This window comes from Nicotiana sylvestris, chromosome 4, assembly GCF_000393655.2.
Source record: "Nicotiana sylvestris chromosome 4, ASM39365v2, whole genome shotgun sequence".
In the NCBI taxonomy this organism is placed as follows: domain Eukaryota; kingdom Viridiplantae; phylum Streptophyta; class Magnoliopsida; order Solanales; family Solanaceae; genus Nicotiana; species Nicotiana sylvestris.
In genome coordinates this window covers 105555653-105577240 of record NC_091060.1, presented here as the reverse complement: position 1 = coordinate 105577240, position 21588 = coordinate 105555653, and the positions used below count along the sequence as shown (strand labels likewise).

Sequence of the window (21588 nt, the reverse complement as noted above, 5' to 3'; positions counted from 1 at the left end):
GTTCTCCTGTGTAGTACAATTTAATGCCGATTTTTTTTGTTTTGTTTTAGTATAATTCATTTTGCTGATTATGACATAGAGTCGAAGCAACTGGTATTGTAAATTTATGGCAACGCGTGTCTGTTCACTCTCTTAACAACCAAACGCTTATGAAGCTATTTAATCTCATTTAAGGAAGAATCTTACTGCATATTCTAAGCTTTGAATCTCATAGGGTGGATTTGTGCATCATTGTTAATTTATAATAAGTTAAGGCAAATAAAAAGTTCATGCTATTGCTTGATCACGTCGTAAAGTGATATTGTGTCGTTATTTTTTTTTAAAGTAATATTGTACCATTATTCCCCTTATGCATCCCTTTATCCCCTAACTTGTCTTCCCCCAACTGAGGGACAAATATGTTACTAAACATGCAGTTCATGACTATTTAACTTATAGTAATATTCATTGTGAAAATAATATTTTAATACTTGTGTTATCCTGCCATTTAGTTGAATTTTTCATGGCCCTCACAAACTTGAAAGTGCGTAGCTGTTTTAGATGCATAATTTAAATTAATTTCCTTAAACTCGGGTGTGCATTTCATGTGACCCAAATCCAAATCTCAACAACGTTAAATAAAAACTGTCGTGGATCGCGGGTGCATTTCATGTGGCGTAGTCCAAAGATGTGTTTTAGATAACGTTGAATCTTCCTAAAAATAATTTAAAAGCGGCTAATAAGTTAAAAATGTACCATAGGCTAAAACATGTATTAAAATCAGATAATAGGCCAATTGTAATAGTTTAAGCGACCGTGCTAGAATAACGAAACTCGAGAATGCCTAACACCTTCTCCCGGGTTAACAGAATTCCTTACTCGGATTTCTGGTTTGCGGACTGTAATACAGAGTCAATCTTTCCTCGATTCGGGATTTGAACCGGTGACTTGAGACACCACAAATTATCCCAAGTGGCGACTCTGAATATTTAATAAATAAATAATCTTGTTTCGATTGTCACTTTAATTGGAAAAACTCCCTTATACCCTCCTTCCGGGTGTAGGTAAAAAGGAGGTGTGACAGCTCTGGTGATTCTGCTGGGGATCGAACCCAGAATCTCTGGTTCAGGGTTCAAGAATTCGAGCTTAGAATAATCATTATATTTGGCTTTATTTATTATCTGATTTTATTACATGTTTGGGCCTAATGCGCTAAATGTTGCTTTTTACCGCTTTGATATTATTTGAACTGTATATAAACTGCTATAAAACCCCTCTCTTCTCTTTTCTGAGGAGTGCACGCTGGCGTGACTTCTTTCTGTTAGTGTCATAGCCCAAATAGAACGAGGTTCGGACAAGTTGCAAAGCCGGATGATCTTTTGGTTACCGGTATGCTGGCCCCCCTTGGCTCGAGTTGTCCGCTCGGGTAAGTCAGGTCTAGAACAATATACCTAGGTTTTAAACCTAGAATAACTCAGCCTCATGCCGAATCCCTAGTAGGAACGTTTGTTTGCATCATGTGCATTTGACTTTGGAGACTCAACACAGGGGTTGGGTCTGTCTAGGACAGATGTACCCGTAATGAAAAGATCATCCTGATGCATCTTACGTGCTACTTGCGTATTTATCTGTTTCGGCTTGCATGCTGACTGACTTCTAGAATAGGGAAATAAAATGAAAAAATTGAAAATCGAAAAAATAGAGAAAAGAAAAGAGAGTGAGAGGTATGTATTTGAATTACCCTGAAATTTTACCGAAATTTTAAAAAAAAAAGAAAGTCATTTCAAAATAAGTCATATGTTCCTGTTCCGTCAAAACGAGCGAACTACGCAGGTCTGATTCTTACCGAATGTGAGATACGTAGGCAAACCTCATCGATTCCGGCCCATAATTTTCAAAAAATCCAAAAATATTTTCCTTTACTTCCTCTCTAGAAAAGTCTTTTTTTTGAGACACCATTTTAAAACAAAAAAAATCCAAAAAATATTTTCGTTTACTTCTTTCTTTAGAAAATCTTTCTTTTAGACCCCTATTTTTTTTTAAAAAAAATAAATACAAAATTATTTTTTTCTAATCTCTCTCAAAATCCAAAAATATTTGTTTGCAAATTCAACAAAAAATTTCTCTTTTCTTTTGTAGTATTTCTTTCATAAATTCAAAGTAAAAGTCCAAAAATATTTCCTTTCTTCTTTAGAAAATTTTCTTTCGAAATTTTCAGAAAAAAAAGAAAAGAAAAAAGAAGTTAAAATTCAAGAAAATATTTTTTTTCTCTTCTTTAGAAGTCTTTCTTTTCAAAAATTCTTCAAAAAAAATTGAAATCCAAAAATATTTTCTTTCTTCTTTGTAAGTATTTCTTTCGGAAAAAAAAATAATTTTAAAATAAAAAAAAGAATTAGTTTATTTACTTTATTCCCAATCTTCCTGAAGTACGTAAGATCTGATTCATGTTCCCACATGATACGTAAGCAACCCACATCAGGTTCGATCACCATAAAAAAGAAATGAAAAAAATGAAGAAATGAAAATATTGATAATAATAAGGACCGATTGAGTCCATTCTAACATGTTTTATTTTGAATTGTGAAGAAAGTTGAGGTATTCGGTTTGTGTTAAGCTGGAAACACAAGATCCAAGGAAAAATGATAACTGACATCGAAGCTGTTACAAGTGGTCAAGAGACTCAGGGTCAGAGGGTTCAACAAAAGTCTACTGTATTTGAGAAAAATAGAATATTGAAACAGCAAATGACCGAAATGTGTCAAACATGGGCCAATGGTCAAGGACAGCCTCATCATGAGTCACAATTTGCTACACAGCAAGAGCAGTACCACTCTCCTGAGTACCAATGGTACTCGTTTGATCTTCTTGCAAACATTGAGAAGCCTGCCCGAAAGATGGTACATGAAGAAATGACTTAAAGAGTGAAAAACTTAGAACAACAGTTGAAAAACATGCAAGGGTTGACAGGTCAAAAGAGTGTTGCCTTCAAAGGTCTATGTATGTTCCACGACGTCCACTTGCCGCCCGGTTTCAAGACTCCCAAATTTGAAAAGTATGATGGACATGGAGTTCTCATAGCCCACCTGAAAATGTATTGCAATCAACTGAGAGGTGGGAGAAGAAATGAAGAATTGTTGATGGCTTATTTTGGGGAAAGCCTTACGGGAGTAGCCTCCGAATGATTTCTGGATCAAGATACGTCTCGCTGGTATGTCTGGGATGACATGGCACGGGCCTTTGTCAAACAGTTTCAATACAACATCGACATCGCCCCAGACCGTAATTCCCTTTCAAACCTGAAGAAGAAACCAACTGCAAGTTTCAGGGAATATGCCATTAAATGGAGAGAACAAGCAGCTAGAGTTAAGCCACCCATGGACGACCACGAGCTAATCACTGTCTTCCTTCAGGGTCAAAAGCCAGATTATTTTTAAAATATGATGTCCGCAGTTGGCAAATCCTTCCCGAACGCAATCAAAATGGGAGAAATGGTAGAGAATGGCCTTAAAACAGGCAGAATTATAAGTCAAGCAATTCTCAAAGCCGCAACTCAGGCTGTCCAGATTGAATCCGATAATTTTGTTTACACGAATGAGAAGGTTGAAGAAATCATGATGACATCAGGGTCGAGAAGAGGTCCTAGGAGAGCGTCTCGAAGGTATGACCAGCCTCGTCTGTTTTCCGATAACTCCCCTGAGCATTACTATCCCCCTCAGAACCCACCATACTCTGTCGCTCCACCTCAGTATGTTGTCCAGCCACCAAAACACCCTAGAAGGCGAGCACGAGCATCACAAAATCTCTACCAGCCTCCACAAAATTTTCAAGTGCCCTATAACCCACATCTATGCCAGGGGTATAGAGCAGAACAAAGGTTGAAAGATAATTTTACACCAATAGGAGAGTCCTATGCAAAATTATTTGAGAAGTTAAAGAATCATAACATGATTGCACTCATTCCTCCAAATCGTGTGGACCCACGTGCAAGGAGCTTTGACCCATCTAAAAAGTGTGAATACCATTCCAATGCCCAGAGGCACAGTATTGAAAGTTGTCGGGATTTGAAAAGAGAAATAGAAAGGATGATCCAGGAAAACCTGATTGTGATCCAAGACAGTGACACCCGGAATATCGCGCAGAATCCTTTACCTGCACATCATGATGCACACTTTGTGGGGATGATGCCTGGTGACATGGAGTATGAGAATCCTCTCGGGGACTTGCTAACTGAAGTTAATGATGTTGAAATTGGAGAAGGATCTGCTGATTCTGATGAGCAAATTTGTGGCTAAATATTAAGCCTAGCAATTGAAAAGTTATTTCCTCCTCATTAGGAAGGAATCTTGGTATCTTGTTTTGATGTTTTTTCTATTATCTGGGTTATTTCAGGGTTGTGATCCAGATTTTATTTGTTTTATTGAGTTAAATCCTTCTATCACTCTATTTTGTTTGTGTGAGTCTTGTCTGTCTATTCTGTTGCTATTTTTATTATTCGGGTAACTCGTATTTTGGGTTGCTTGTTTAGTTGTAAAACCCTTTCATCCTTTACTCAATAAAATACAGTTTGTCCTTTTGTGCCATTCTATTCCTAGTTTTTTCTCGCTAGTTCTAATGACATGGCATGCATGCGGAAATTTTGGCCAGATCTTAGGAACTGATTTAATATGGAATTCGATAAATAAAAAAATTACTTTTGAGGATGAATAAAGAGTTGGAATACTTTGGAACTAAGGTCGAGTAAAATTCACCTTTAAATCATTGAGAAGATCGGGCTTGAGGATGTTTAATCAATTGAAGTTTGTTGGAAAGTTTGTCACCAAGGGATGAAAAAATGTCTTGTGACCACGGCACACCAAGAAGACAGACATGTTCGTAAATGATGTGATCGCGAAAAGATACCATGTTTGACGTTTTTGAGGTTGGGATGCCCTTTTTCTGTTACCCAAACACTTTATATCATTTGCTACCCCTTTTGAGCCTGTGTTATTTTTCTTTGACTACCCTCTTTTGGAATCAAGTTTAGAGTCAAAAAAAAAAATTCATGTCCCAAGAATACAAACTTGGGCAATTCTTAGAAAGTTCAAAAAAAAGAATTGTCAAAGGTCCATACCCTCAAAAATAGAAGCTGGGGCAAACAAAAAAAAGAAAAGAGAATAGGAAAAAAAGAGAAAAAAAAAGAAAAAAAAGGAAAAGAGAAATAGAAAGAAAGATGAAAAATAGTTTAGGTCAGATGTTTGAACTACGTTAGACCTGATTCCTTAAAAAATGATACGTAGGCAGCCTCACGGTTCGGGTCAACCAAATAAGAATTCAGAAAAGAAACAAAATCCAAAAAAATCCCCTGTATCTGAAACTGGGGCAAAGATTTTATTTTACTTTTGAAAGAGTCGATTCCAGGAGTTGTAAGTCTACACCCCCCCCCCTTTATTTTGAGTCTACGTTGAGCCTTCATGCCAACCCTTCTGCCCAACCCTATCCAAAAACTTCCAAATAAAGACCTCCCGATATGCCTTCAAGAATGCCAAGAGAAGCATGCAATGAGCAACGGTTGTCACGTGACATAGAACACTGTCAAGTTGCCCACACAAGAAAGCAACAGAAAGAAAAAGAAAAAGAAAAATGAGAGTCTTACTAGTGAAAACCCTCACGAGCACTGTAAGGCGATGGTAAACAGAGATGAATAAATGACAGAGACTTGTTGGTGAAAACCCCTCGGGACACCACTAGTCGAAAGTGAGTCGCGAAGCTGATGCAAAGAATTGGAATGAACAAGCTCGACTTCAAAGTTCATAAGAATGGCAAAAGGGAAGATTGGATTAGTTTGATAGATCAGGCCGTTGAGTCCAAAATGCATGTCATGACCATTAAGGCTAGTTATTGAAAAAAAAACTCTTCCTTCTGTCCTTCCGACAGGGGCATTTCTTGTTAATATTGTTTCTTTATAGCATTGTGTCCTTCCCTCTGAGTCAGTCCTTGTCAAAACAAGCAAGAAAATATTTCAAAATTTGCTACCAGCTTTTCAATTGCACAAAGTGAATTTGGCCAGCACACTCAGTTATTACTGTCAGCATGCCTTGAGGATTCATGCAAAGGCTCCCCCTAAAGACTCTTGTCAGCCTACTTGGTGCCAACAAAGATAACTGGTGATTCGCTCTGACATACAAATTGCTCTAAAACGGGAAGTCATTCAAGATATCGGAAAAGGTCACCTAAGCAAAGATCTCCAATTGGGATAAGGTTGTTGGAGCTGCAAATACAAATGGTACTGGTGTGAAACAATCAGAGTTGGTGCAGAACAAAAGTCTTTTGAGACCGACTCAAGCTGATTGAGCAGAAGCCAAGCCGCCCAAGACTCAAGGCCACAAACCGACCACCATTTTCAAAACTGACCAATTTTTCTTTATATGAAACAGGAACAAAGAGGTGCAAGGAAAGTGATTAAAAAAGAAGAAAAAAAGAAAAAAAACAACAAAAAAAGAGAAGAAAAAGAAAAGACGAGAAGAGCCAACAAAGGGAAGTTTCTCAAATCTTTGCCTTTATTTGTCTTGCTATTGTGCATAAAATCTTGCCATTGATCTTCACATTTTTCCTCCTAGGATAAAAAGTCCTAGTCTGATGGATTTTTCTCCCAATATAAATCTTAGTCTGATGAATATTTCTCCTAAGGTAGAAAACCTAGTCTGATGAATTTTCCCCTAGGATATAAATCTTAGTCTGACGAATCTTTCTCTTAAGATAACAAATTAGAAGACTTAGTCTGATGACTTTTCTCCTAGGATCAAAATCTTAGTCTGATGAATTTTTCTCCTAAGATAGAAGACCTAGTCTGATGAATCTTTCTCCTAGGATCAAAATCTTATTCTGATGAATCTTTCTCCTAAGATAGAAGACCTAGTCTGATGAACTTTCTCTTAGGATCAAAATCTTAGTCTGATGAATTTTTCTCCTAAGATAAGAAAAGAGACCTAGTCTGATGAATCTTTCTAATAAGATAGAAAACCTAGTCTGATAAATCTTTCTCCTAGGATTGTCACACCTCCTTTTTCCTACACCCCGGAAGGGTATATATAAGGGGAGTTTTTTTCAACTTAAAGTGACAATCGAAATGAGATTATTTATGTTGTCCCAAGTCACCGGTTCAAATCCCGAATCGAGAAAAAGATTGACTCTGTATTACAGTCCGCAAACCAGAAATCCGGGTAAGGAATTTTGTTAACCCGGGAGAAGGTGTTAGGCATTCCCGGATTCCGCGGTTCTAGCACGGTCGCTCAACTGTTATAATTGGCCTATTATCTGATTTTTAATACATGTTTTAGCCTATGGTATAACTTTAACTTTATAACCGCTTTTATTTAATATTAGGAAGATTTTAACGTTATTTAAAACATGTCTTGAACCACGTCACATAAATGCACTCGCGGTCCCCGACATATTTTATCCAACGTTGTTGAGATTTGGATTTGGGTCACATAAATGCACACCCGAGTTTAGAAAGGTAATTTTTTAAAAGAGCGCGCCTAAAGCAAGCTACGATGCTCATGAGCTATTAATCTAGACTAATTTTAATATTACTATAAGGACATGATTTATGGAAGGGTTATGGAAAATAGAGTAAGTTAATTAATAGAATAATTAGGTTAGCATGGACCAAGACTTGCAGCCAAATAACTAAAGCCAAATATTCATTAAAAGGTTCAGATCTTTCAATACTAGATCAAAGACCAAATTCTGTATTTCAAAACATTAAACGATCCAAATCTAAATCCGTTCCTATGTGATCCATTTTTGTTTGACCAATTAGCCTTTAAGATCAAGCTTACTATTAGCCCATGTAATTTAAAGAACAATTTAACGAGTTGCCTCAATAAAATTACTTGACAGAATAGAGTAACTAATAAACATAGAATCAACCAATTTGAAGGCATTCAAATACTCAAATAGTTTAAATAACAATTCCGAGCAAATCAACCATAAAATGAGATTAGAAAAGAAAGAACCTCGACGAAATCTCTTCTGTGTATTTATAAAGGACCTTCGAAACAAAGTTTGATACACCAACAAAGTCGTTCAACTAGCAAATAAGACCCGACGACAAATACTGAAAAATACGAGCAAGACCGACAGAACCCCGACTGGAAAAGCTCGACGCAAGATGTCGTCGTGTTACGCAACGGAGGGTTGCTTTGACTGGTTTCGCGCCACTTCGGGGTGATTCAAAGCTGAAGTTTGGAGGGTATTTTCACTGAGATTAATGGAGTCCAACAGAACAGGTTTTCCGGCAAACAAAACGAAAGGAAATCTGGCTAGCAAATAGAGTCACCAACAACGATGCTACTGCCATGACGAACAACGTCTTAAGGGAGAATAGAACGAAACAGATCGACAACGAACGTCAACAACAACAAACAAACCGAGTAGTGTCTCGAGGGACTGAGAATCGCCGAAACTTGGACATTTCCGGCCAGATCTACAGATTAGAGGTGAAGGAAACAAAAATAATGGTGGTGAAGCAGTCATGGCCATCGCCAGTCATCACCTTCGATGGCAGCGACGACCATGGAAATGGCAAGAGCTGCTGTGAGGAAGATGAAGCCGCTACCTTGTGTTCAAATGGCTGAAGCCTTGGTCTGGGTCGCTAGGGTTCTTTTGTTTGTGTAGAAGAAAATGGAGGTCCTTTTTTGATGGTTGCGACTTTTCTGCTTTTTCAGCGTTGGGTGTTGCCGTATTTTTTGGCGAGTTTGGTAGCGACTGCCGCGGCTGGTAAGGGGTGTGAGTGAAGAGGGTGGAGTTGAGAGGTTGTCGCTTCTGCTTCGTGGAGTGAAGAATAAGTTCAAGTGGTCGTTTGGAGAAGATGAAGTCGGGGACGGGGGTCGTTCATGAAAGCTGCGCAGCTTTTGTGTTGTATAGTGATTCCAGAAGAAAGGTCCCTATTGTCTAGGATTTTTTGTGTATTTCTTTCATATTTTCGTTGATAGCTTCCCCCGATCTCCCTTATTCACGGCTGATGGTTGTGTGTATATAGGTCTAGGTTTTTTGGTAGGGTTTTTAGGTTAAGAGATATGGGCCTAGGAATTATGGGCTTGTAAATTATGGGCTAGGTCCAAAATTAGGCCTAAAAATGGGTTGCTCGAACCCAAGTTATATTCTTTCCCCGCGAACAAGACTAAAACTACGATCTCAATTATTAATTAATCGTACGTAAGTAAAATAACCATTAAAATAAGACTGACTGTTAAAACAAAACTATTTTTTGGTATTTTTCAAGATTAAAAATGACTACAAAACATTAACGAAAATATTTTTTTTTAATTTTCATTTTGTTGTAATAAAATAAAATAAAAGAGTAAAAATGAGTTGAGATATCTATATTAGGCCTAAATTAAATATTTTACGCTAAAATGTGAAAAATCTTGGGGAGGGTCAAAAATCACATGTCTACAACTACCCCTCTTTGACTGGAAATGCGAAGAGTTTTCAGACAAAGAACGACTAGACAGGTTTTTTGACCCTACCCTTATTTAAGGAAACCAAAACTAAGAGAAAAAGGGAATGCGACCGAGCCCTGGTATCTGAGCTGCCTATATATCCTTGGCTATAAAGGAATCAGGTCACGTGTAGTTCAGAGGTGAGTAAGATGAAGGAGTATGCCGAGGCAAAGAGCCGGTCGAGGTGCCGTTCCGCCGAGGTTCCGGTCCGCGGTCTTTGATGTTACATCAAAAATCAAAACATGAAAAAGACTAGCTAAGCTTATCAACTACGAGTTACAAGATTTCTATCTATAAATCTTCTGAAGCTTAATCTTGAGTCTTGAATGATTCCTCATGCAGACTTTGGATTTGAACCTTGACGCTTGCTAGTTGTAGGTGCTAGCTCATTCTTCTTCAGCTTTTTGGATCAAAACCGGGCATGCAGTGCTTGTGACCTCGGCCATGTCTTGAGAATCTCATATCTTTCATCAACTTCTGCATTTGGATTAACTTCTTGCCTTTCTCTTTTTTCTTTGTTGTGACTAACTTCTGTTGATCACCTCGGACTGCTGACTCGCATTCTTGCTGCGAACTTCTTTTGTTTGTGACTTGAATTGTAATCTGAGATGCTTTCCCTTTTCTTCAGGTGGACGCCTGATTACTGAACTCGAATTATAATCTGAGATGCTTTCCTTTTCTCCATGTGGACGCCTGATTACCGACACTTAAATTGTTTCCCTTCCTTAAAACTGGTGTTGTTCTCCCTTACCCTCCAGGTGATCGCCTGATTGCCAAAATTTTATCTGTATTCCCCTGCTTTCCAGGTGTATGCCTGATTGCTAATACTTTGACTGTATTCTCGTGCTCTCCAGGTGGGCGCTTAATTGCTGAACTTGAACTATATTCTCGTGCTCTCCAGGTGGGCGCCTGATTGCTGAACTTGATCTGTATTCTCGTGCTTTCCAGGTGGGCGCCTGATTGCTGAACTTGGATGTATTCCCTTGTTCTCCAGGTGGGCGCCTGATTGTTGAATATGAAATGTATTCCCTTGTTCTCCAGGTGAGCGCCTGATTGTTGAATCTGAAAAGTATTCCCTTGTTCTCCAGGTGGGCGTCTGATTGCTGAACTTGAAATGTATTCCCTTGTTCTCCAGGTGGACGCCTGATTTCTATAAAACTTGAACTATATTCCCTTGTTCTTCAGGTGGGCGCCTGATTGCTGAACTTGAAATGTATTCCCTTGTTCTCCAGGTGGGCGCCTGATTGCTGAATTTGAAATGTATTCCCTTGTTCTATAGGTGGGCGTCTGATTGCTGAACTTGAAATGTATTCTCTTGTTTTCCAGGTGGGCGCCTAATTGCTGAACTTGAAATGTATTCCCTTGTTCTCCAGGTGGGCGCCTGATTGTTGAACTTGAAATGTATTCCCTTGTTCTCCAGGTGGGCGCATGATTTCAACAAAAATAGACAAAAACAAAGAAAACTTCTACCCCAGTTTGGCATGCTACCAAATATCAGTAAGAAATTGAAAATTGAAACTTGAACTATGCTCCCTTATTCTCCAGGTGGGCACCTGATTGCTGAACTTGAAATGTATTCACTTGTTCTCCAAGTGGGCGCCTGATTGCTGAACTTTGAAAATGTATTCCCTTGTTCTCCAGGTGGGCGCCTGATTTCCACAAAATAGACAAAAACAAAGAAAACTTCTGCCCCATTTTGGTGTTGGGCGCATCTGTGAGTGTTAATTGAATCATGTTACCAGAAAATCTCAAAGAATTTTAAAAGCTAGATCCCATTATCCAGGAGGGTCCTGAAAACTCCTAGTTATATGACAGTTTTAAATCTAAGTTATATTTCCTAAAGGTACGACTTCCACTAAATCTTGTTATCTATGAAGACCTTAAAACTAAATTCCATTATTCAGGAGGGTCCTGAAATTTAAAATCAAATCTCATCTTAAGGGTGAAAATTTCATAGTTAAATTCAATTTCCTAACGGTGAAACTTATGCTAAATCTTAGCATCTAAGGGAGGTATTAAACTAAGTCCCATTATTTAGGAGGGTCCTTAAAATTTCAAATTAAATCTTATCCTAAGCATGAAAACTTCAAAGTGGCGATACAGCCTCTGCCTTCTCTCTACGACTAGAGAGAGAAAGTGGCGATTTCAATGTTTAAAGGTTTTAATCTTTCATCTGATTAGTTTCTAACCTCATGCTTAATCCCAAAAGGTCTTTCTTCTAATTGCAAATAGTTTCCTTCTATTTCTGCATCCAATAGTACAATTTCTTGGCTCAAATTTTAATTTCTACTATTCATCGGCACTGTTGCATTGTGGGTTTTCGATGGTATCGCCGGCAGGCGTCCAGCCACCATCAACGGCTGGGCTGCCTCCCCAACCCCCCTAACACAATCCAATCATCTACAACACCAAATAATACCCAGCCGCCACTGGATTTTTCAAAAATTCTGAAGCATGATGTGATTAACAGTGGCATGCATGCGAAGCCTTCAACAGTAGAATCAATTACGTTTCGTCGACCAGCTATCATTAATGGATATCCAGTTGTGAAATTTATGGAAGCTGAAGTTGAGAGGATGAATGTTATTGAAGAGCTTCAATTTGCCATGGTTGCAAAGTTTTCATACGGATGGGCAGATATTAATGAAATTCGTCGAATCGTGCCGCTACAATGTGGAATTAAAGGTGAATGTAAAATTGGAGTTTTGAGAGACAGACACATTCTAATAAGGATGACTCTATGGCAAGACTTCGTTGATTACGCGTCGAAGGGAGCTCAGTATGTTACAGATAGGTCTGGGCAAAAATTTCAGCTTCGTCCCCTAATATACGATGTCAAATTCAAGGCAGACGAGGAGACCCCAAAGGCTATGGCATGGATATCTTTCCCAGGTCTGTTGCTAACTTACTTTGTGAAAGAATGTCTTTTTTCACTTGCAGCAGTTGTTGGAAGGCCAATGCATCTTGATTCTGCCACAGTAAACAAAACGCGACCTAGTTGTGCGAGGGTCAAAGTTCTTGTCGATTTGTTAGCGGACCATCCAAAGAAGGTAAAAATGGATATCTTTAATGAATCTACTGGTGAAACAAGGGAAGAATGGGTTAATATCAAATACGATATGCTACCTAAATACTGTAATGAGTGCAAATTACAGGGCCACGATTTGTTTGAATGTTGGAGGTTGCACCCGAAACTGAATTTTGAAAAGGAGGATGCCAATCAAGAATCAACAGGCAAGGATAAAAATATTGCTAATGTGCAGCATGCAGTGTTGCCTTCTACTGGTAAGGATTTTGGCAAGTCAAATGGTTATCCAAAGGAACAATGGAAGGAAGTAAGAGACAATCGAGTAAGGATAAATGGGAATCAAAATATTACAAGGAAGGAAATAGCGCCAGTAAATCAAGCTAATGATTAACAGGTGCAAGGTAAAGGCTTTGGGCAATAGATGTAGGGGAATGGTGATAAGCAGTCTGTGGTACAAGAACAAACGGGCAAGGAAATTGTTACTGTAGATACTAATATTGAGCAGCAGAGTCGAGGAATTTTTGATTGTCAACAGACCCATAGTGTTGTAGGAAAAGAAATTTTTCTAGTGACGACCAATGATCAACAATCACCTGGTAATGCAGTGGAAAAAGGAGATTCTGAGGATGTGGTTCATAATCAGCAAATCCAAATAACTAACATGTTTGCAGCATTAGAAGAGTAGGATGGTGAAGAGCAAGACAAAAAGCAGATGGACGAGGTGGATAACAGTGTTGTAAAAAGCCCTACAGGTGTTACAGTTAAGCGACTTAATCCTAAGGCAGCTACTTTCTCTCCTATAACTGGAGATGGAAGTACTTTAAAGAGAAGGAAGGATACTAGTGCAAAACAGAAAGAAAAAGGAAAAGAGGGTTTTCAAAAAGACTCAACAGTAACCGGGGTGAATAGAACCTTTGGGGAAAACATGGTTACAGTTAACCAATCATGCCATGATGTGCCATCACAACAAGTTCAGTTTGATGCAACAGATGAGGTGACCAAAAATGATACAAGAGTACAGATCAATGGAGAAAAACTTTGGAGGGAACAACCTGAAGAAGACTCAGATGAGGGTAAATTACCTGAGGGTGCAATGGGTGAAAAAGAGCCGTCAGATGACGAGGAAGATGAGGCAGAACAAAGTGTTAATGGCAAGCCAAACAAAATGCAAGAGAAGACAGGGGGTAACGAAGGCAAAGATATTGAACTTACAAATGATGGAGCTGATGGAGATATTAAGTTGACAGAATTTAGAGGCATACACAAAATTCCAACTAATAATCCATATGGAGCATTGCCTCCAGCTGAGCCTAATATAAATAAAGGGGACATCATTAGAAAAGGTGATGAAGTTGCTGCAGGGGAAACAGTTAAGGATACAGGTATGCAGAATGTAAAGCTGCAGAGTAACAAAGCTGCTAATAAAGAGAAACAAGTTCATGTAGAGAAGGCTGAAATGAATTCCAATCTTTCTTTTCTTGTAAAAAAGCAAAACCAGGAAGGGCAGAATGAGATTTTGACTCTTGCGGCCACAAAAATAATAATTGCTGACCCAATGGAGAAAAAGGGAGATAATGATAATATGGAGATCAGAGGAAAAGACTTAGATGCAGAGTCTACATATCAAAATTTTCAACAGGTTGCCAGACAAGCAGATATTTCACCCACATACATGAATAGGGGGAAATCTGTTGGGAGAGGAACGAAGAAGCAGCAAAAAGACAACACTCAAAGCGTTCAAAGTGTAGTTCCTGGGGTTCAAACAAGAAGGACCCATCCTAAACACCACAATTAATGATGAATGCCATCTTTTGGAATGTGAGGTCTGTGAAGATAATGCAGGCCTTTGAGAGACTAATTACCATGCAAAGGCAGTATCATTTTAAATTCATAGGCATTATGGAACCAAAACAAAAGAAGCTGAAGCTAGAAAGATATAGAAGAAGAATTGGAATGTTACAGGCATTCTCAAATGTGTCTAACAAAATTTGGGTATTTGTGGATGATGATCATGGGGTGGACATAATACTTGATTTGTCTCAACAGTTGACTTTAAAACTCACAAATCTGGTTACTCAGTTGTCTTTCATGGTTACATTTGTGTATGCAAAATGTGACTCTATTGAGCGTATAGAATTGTGGGACAGTTTATACAATCTGGCAAGTGATATGACCTTACCTTGGCTAGTGGGTGGGGACTTTAATGTCATATGCGATGAGGAGGAGAAGTTTGGTGGACTCCCTGTGTCGCTAAATGAGATAAATGATTTTAGGCATTGCATAAACACCTGTAACTTGACTGATTTGGGTTTCAAAGGTAGTGTGTATACATGGTGGAATGGGAGAGGTGAAGATGACTGCATATTCAAAAGATTGGACAGATGTTTAGGCAATTTGGATTTACAGCAGAAATGGCCTAATATAGAGGTGACTCACTTGTCCAAAACAGGCTCAGATCATAGTCCAATGATTCTGAAATTTGATCCTGATGTGGCACCCATCAAAAAAGCTTTCAAATTTTTGAACTTCTGGTGCAAGCATATAACTTTCAAGGAGGTGGTTATACAAAACTGGACATCAGACTTCATAGGTGATCCATTTTATATGTTCAATCATAAACTGAAAAAACTAAAAAAAGCATTATCGATATGGAGTAGGGCAACGTATGGAGACATATTCCAAAAATTTACTAGTCTGGAAGAGGTGGTTATTGTACATGAAGCACAGTTTGAAAGGTTTCCTACATACCAAAATAGAGAGAGGTTACAAAAGGTGCAAGCAGAGCTTATTCGATATCTGGCTTTGGAGGAAGAATTTTGGAAACAAAAGTCGGGAATGACATGGTTCCAGGATGGTGACAGAAATACGAAGTTCTTTCATGCTCAGGTCAATGACAGGAGAAGAAGATTACAGCTGAAACAAATACAAGATACTAATGGCAATTGGTTAGAGGGTAATAATGACATGGCAGATGAGGCAGTTAGGTTCTTCAAAGAACAACTCCAGGAAGAAACAACTACTATGTCCTTTGATATTCTTGAACATGTACCAACACTGGTGGATTATGCCCAGAATGTTGAGCTAATTAAGCAGCCAACGAAGGAAGAGGTCAGACATGCAGTTTTTGGACTAAATGGTGATAGTGCAGGGGTCCGGATGGCTTTACTGGTTGCTTCTTTCATACCTGTTGGGACATAATTGCGGAAGATATGGTCAATATGGTACATGCCTTTTTCAATGGACATGAGTTGCCCAGACATATAACTCATACAAATCTAGTGCTTCTGCCAAAAAAGAAAGAGGTGGTCACCTTTTCAGATATGCGACCTATTAGCCTTAGCAATTTTGTTAACAAGATATTTTCTAGAGTCGTTCATGAAAGGCTAGCAGTGTTACTTCCAAACATAGTTTCTGAGGAGCAGGCTGGCTTTGTAAAGGGTAGGAGCATTGTTGAAAATGTCTTATTAACCCAGGAGATCATCACAGATATAAGGTTGAGGACAAAAGCTGGGCCAAACGTTGTGATCAAGTTAGATATGGCCAAGGCATACAATCGTGTGTCATGGTTGTTTCTAACTAAGGTGTTTAGAAAGATGGGATTTGGGGAAAGATTTATTGGCTTGGTGTATGAAATTGTAGCAAACAACTGGTACTCTGTATTGTTAAATGGACAGCCTTATGGTTTCTTTAAGTCGACAAGAGGGGTGAAACAAGGGGATCCTATATCACCAACTTTATTTATCTTGGCTGCAGAAGCTCTGTCAAGAGGGCTGAATGCACTTCACAGAAATTTACATTTCAATGGCTTTGGCTTGCCCAAGTGGAGCCCAAAGATTAACCACTTTTCATACGCAGATGACATTATCATTTTTTCATCTTCTGATGCAACATCGATGTCACTGATTATGAAGGTTTTAGCAGACTATGAGGCAGCTTCTGGGTAGCTTATTAACAAGAGTAAAAGTGCCATCTATCTTCATCATTCAGCAGGAGAGGAAATAGTAGATAAGGTGCAGAGAATAACAGGTTTTAACAAACAGGAGTTCCCTTTTACGTACCTTGGTTGTCCAATTTTCTATGCAAGAAGAAGAATGGAGTATTATCAAGATCTCATGACTAAAGTGCTGGATAAACTACAAGATTGGAAAGGTAAGATGTTATCTATAGGAGGAAGGGCTGTATTGATTTCTCATGTGCTTCAGACCATGCCAATTCATCTGTTGGCATCAGTGAATCCACCTCATTACGTGATTAACAAATTACACAAAATATTTGCCCAATTCTTCTGGAGCAACACTGTAGGGGTCTCAAACAGACATTGGGCATCGTGGAATAATTTATGCTTACCTTGTGAGGAAGGGGGTGTTGGTTTTAGATCCCTCCATGCAGTATCCAGTGCTTTGTTTTGCAAGCTATGGTGGAATTTTAGAACAAAGCCTAGCCTATGGAGTTCTTATATGAGTCAGAAATATTGCAAGAAATTGAACCCTCTGATTGTTCCTTGGAGAGGTGGTTCACATGTATGGAGGAAGATGTTAGAGTGTAGGAACCTCATTGAACATCAAATTTTGTGGAAGCCTAATATGGGATCTGCACTCTTTTGGTTTGAAAACTGGACAGGAATTGGTGCATTATATTTTGTTACTACACCTGACTTTGTATGTGACGAATCCATTCAGAACATATATGATGTTGTAGTCAATGATCAATGGGATGAGGTCAAGATCAGGGAAATATTACCAGAACAATTGGCAAATCACATTCTGTTGCATATAAAACCTCCAATCGAGCATGATGCTCTTGATAAACCACTGTGGATGTTATAATCAACAGGGGAATTTAGTGTTAAATCATCTTGGGATTATGTGAGGATAAGAAATCAGCCAAGTAATGCATACAAATTCATTTGGGTCCAGGGGCTACCTTTCAAAATTTCCTTCTTTATGTGGAAGTTGTGGAAAAATAAATTACCTTTGGACGATTTTCTCAGAAGAATAGGGTACCTTATGGCTTCAAAATGTTGGTGTTGTATTGAACCACATGAGGAGACAATGCAACATCTTTTCTACAGGTCATATGCAGCCACTAAAATATGGAAATATTTTCTAGGTCATGCAGGGATAAATGCTGATGGAATCACACTTCATCAGGCTATAACTAAGTGTTGGACTGTAGAAGTGATTCCCAGATTGAAGCCTATACTACAAGCACTACCAGCTGTGATTGTGTGGGAATTATGGAAGCGAAGGAATAGTTATAAACATGGGGAACCTGTGACTATTAATAGAGTTATTAACCAGATATCTACCTCTATTCAGTCATTAGTAAAATTCAGAAAGCCATCAATACAAACAGTCCCACACAGATGGCCAGAGTTGCTAAATAAAATGGAGTCCTATATGCCCAAACTGAAGTATACTAAGGTGATGTGAGAATGTCCTAGCCCAGGTTGGATCAAGGTGAATACAAATGGAGCGTCTAGGGGAAATCCCGGTAGAAGTGCAATTGGCTATGTATTAAGAAATGAGGAGGGTGACCTAATATATGGCTATGGGAGAGAAGTGCAGGAAGGGACAAATTCTGAAGCTGAAGCACAAGCAATCTTGGAAGCAATGAGGTTCTGTATTGATAATGACTACATACTTATAGAACTTCATACTGACTCCATGATGTTGAAGAATGTACTGCATGGAGAATGGAAAATACCTTGGTGTATATATACACAGGTAGAGGAGATAAGACAACTGATGGCAAAAGCTAATGTCACTGTGGTGCACACATTTAGAGAGGGGAATTGTTTGGCTGACCACTTAGCCAATTATGCACTGGATATGGGAACTATGGTGGCACATAGTTTCTGGGAATTGGATATACAAGGTAGAAGGATAGTGAATAATGATAAACTACAATGTCCTTACTTAAGAGTAAAAGTAGCAAGGAATTAGAAGGTGAGGAGGTTACAAGGTGGAATTGCAGTGTGCTAAGTATATGTTGCCATCCAGATATGAAGCAAGATTTTAATATGATGGAATACTCAATTGTCAAAGAACTGAGACTGATGGAAATATTCAAGGAAGGAACAACAACAGTGACCAGGCAGTATAATTTGATGCAGATGGGAATAAAGCTGAAGAAACAAGAGAGCATAGATACCAAAGCCGTGTGGAGGAGATCAAATTACACTAAAGTGTTTGCAGGTCCAACAATTTCCTATGAATTGAAAGGATCACAATGCCTTGAAGAAGAAATTGTGACTTACAACAGCATTGCAGCACTGATGGACAATAATGTCTATGCATGCGACAATCTGGAGTTGGCATCAAAATATTCATTTCTGGAGATCGCCACCAACAATGCAGGTCGAGCAGTCGAAATGCTGGACAGGCGAAATGCTGGACAGAGGGATGGACAAAGCTTATTTCTGGTTGAGCAAAATCTACAAGAATGTGCGTGACAAAGAAGAAACAATGCTCAATGTAACTGCTATGCAAATGATCATTCTGCACAGAAGGATATCGAAAGGAAATATGTAATGGTGCATACACATGGATCAATATGAAGTAGTAGCTGATAGATTTCATTGGAAGTATATTGGCAATTACACCATAGAGGCAGTACCAACAATACATAAATACATGGAGTATCATAAACTTTTTATTATAATTAATTTTCAGTTTGTGATATCTTTGTTGGGCTATAAACTCAACTTTGATAATAGGTCATATGTAATTCTTAAATATTATGCCTTTCATTTCAGTAAACATCCGAACAAAGTAATTGTATTGGTTTTGTTGTTTTACTTATATATATAAAAACAGCCCTAGGCGCTCAGTCTAGTGGATTTACCAAAAAAAAAAAAACTTCAAAGCCAAACTTATATTTCCTCAAGGTAGAGCCTAGCTAGATCTTGTTACTCATGAACGTTTTGAATTTTAACTAAGTCCCATTGTCCAGGAGGGTCCTGAGAATTTTTAAAATTAAATCCCATTATCCAGGAGGGCCCTGAAATTTTAAAATTAAATCCCATAATCCAGGAGGGTACTGAAAATTTAAAACTAAATCTCATTATTCAGGAAGGTCCTGAAAACTTAAAAACTAAATCCCATTATCTAGGAGGGTCCTGAGAACTTTTAAAATTAAATCTCATTATCCAGGAGGGTCATAAAAATTTTAAATTAAATCCCATTATCCAAGAGGGTCCTGAGAATTTAAAAACTAAATCTCATTATCCAGGAGAGTCCTGAAAACTTAAAAACTAAATCTCATTATCGATGAGGGTCCTAAGAATTTTAAATTAAATCTCATTATCCAGGAGGGTCCTGAAAATTTAAAAACTAAATCCCATTATACAAGAGGGTCCCGAGAAGTTAAAAACTAAATTCCATTATCCAGGAGGGTCTTGAAAACTTAAAAACTAAATCCCATTATCCAGGAGGGTCCTGAGAACTTTTAAAATTAAATCCCATTATCCAGGAGGGTCCTGAAAATTTTAAATTAAATCCCATTATCCAGGAGGGTCCTGAAAAGCCGAGAATGAACTTACATGAGTCATGCTTTCTTTCTGGAGGATCTCTGCAAAACGAACAAAATTCCTTGCCTCTAAACCATGCTTTTCCTCATGGAGGGTTCCTATAGATCGAACAAATTTTCCTTTTCCCTTCTCAAACCGCCTTTGTGCTGACAAAATTTGGGCATGACATTTGCAAAAAAAAAAATCAAACTTTCAAGCTTTGATTTGGACACAATTTTCGTCCCTGTTTCAAACAAAGAAAACTTGTGAGTTTATAAATATGGTGGTTGGTTTGTGGCATTGACTTTCAGGGCGATTGCTCCTTCACTTCCCATGATAATTTTGGTTTCAACTTGAAAGACCTTGCCTGTTTATTGACTGACCACTTTCTCTGCCACCCTTATCACAGAAAAAACCTCTTCTTCGTTCAGACCCAATACCCTCTATTTGTTGCATCGCTCATGAACTCGCATTCACCAAACCTTTGTCTCACATGAATCCCAAATCACGTCAACGGCCACCTACTCAGTGCATATGTTGTTCTTCCTTGACTTAAACCACTGGCCTTGGCCTTGAGGTCTATTGCTCCTTCACTTGCCATAATAACTTTGATTTCTACTTGGAAGACCGTGCTTGTCACTGGTTAACCACTTTCTTTGTTAATCTTATCACATAAAATACCTTTGATCCGTTCACCCTACACCTTCCATCTGTTGCATTGTTCATGAATTGATATATACCAAACTTTTGTGTTTCACCGAAAATTCCTTTGATTCGTTCACCTAACACCCTCCATCTTGTTGCATTGTTCATGAATGGATATGTACCAAACCTTTGTATTTCACAAGGATCCCAAAGCATGTTGATTATTACCAGCTCAATGCGCTTGTTGTTCTTTTCTGACTTATGACATTTTGATGTATTAGCCGGACCCCGCTTTTTGCAATTGGACAGGTTGTGGCAAATTTTGAAGTCATTTCTCACTTGTTCTAACCAAATAGACTCAAGAAGGAGAAGTAAACAAAACAAAAGGAACAGAGTAAGGACAATGGAAAGAGATGATTCCTAACAAAAAAACTAAACACTTATCAGATGTAGATACCAACTCTAATGACCGTGACATGCACCGTTGGATTAAATGGCCTAATCTGCCAAGCAAGTCCGATGTTCAACTCTTATTGTACCTCTTCGCCGTGAAATTGGGCTTCAATGCTCCGATTTTCCAATCTAATTCACGATCCTTACTCGACTTGTAGTGCCCGAAGGGTTTTCACCATCAAGCCTCTCTCATTTTGTTCTTTCTCTCAACTTACTGTCGCCTTATGGTGCTTGTGAAGGTTTTCACTGATAAGACTCTCATTTTTGTTTTCCTTCTGTAGAACGGAGTGTTGCCCCTGATGTGAATCATACCTCTAACTCGCTTGCCTTGGCACTACACAAAGATTGATCGGAAGGTCTTTCTTTGGACCGTAATGTGGGCTTTTGGATGGGGTTAGAAAGAAAGGGTATCATAAAGATTCAAAAACAGCTTAAAAGGGCTCAAATTTACAACTTTTGGAATCAGATCTCTTACAACAACCACAACT

General features: G+C 38.5%; 1 protein-coding gene across 1 annotated transcript; it reads left to right on the top strand.

Annotated features, from left to right (window-relative positions):
* The first annotated feature begins 14391 nt into the window (after window positions 1-14391).
* Window positions 14392-15690, top strand: LOC138889952 (uncharacterized). Its single transcript, XM_070173300.1, has one exon. The coding sequence runs from the start codon at window positions 14392-14394 to the stop codon at window positions 15688-15690; it is 1299 nt and encodes a 432-aa protein (XP_070029401.1).
* The last annotated feature ends 5898 nt before the right edge of the window (window positions 15691-21588 follow it).

Bases quoted from the DNA above. Each gene is read 5' to 3' on its own strand.
- LOC138889952 (XM_070173300.1), top strand. From the start codon at position 14,392: ATGGAACCAAAACAAAAGAAGCTGAAGCTAGAAAGATATAGAAGAAGA.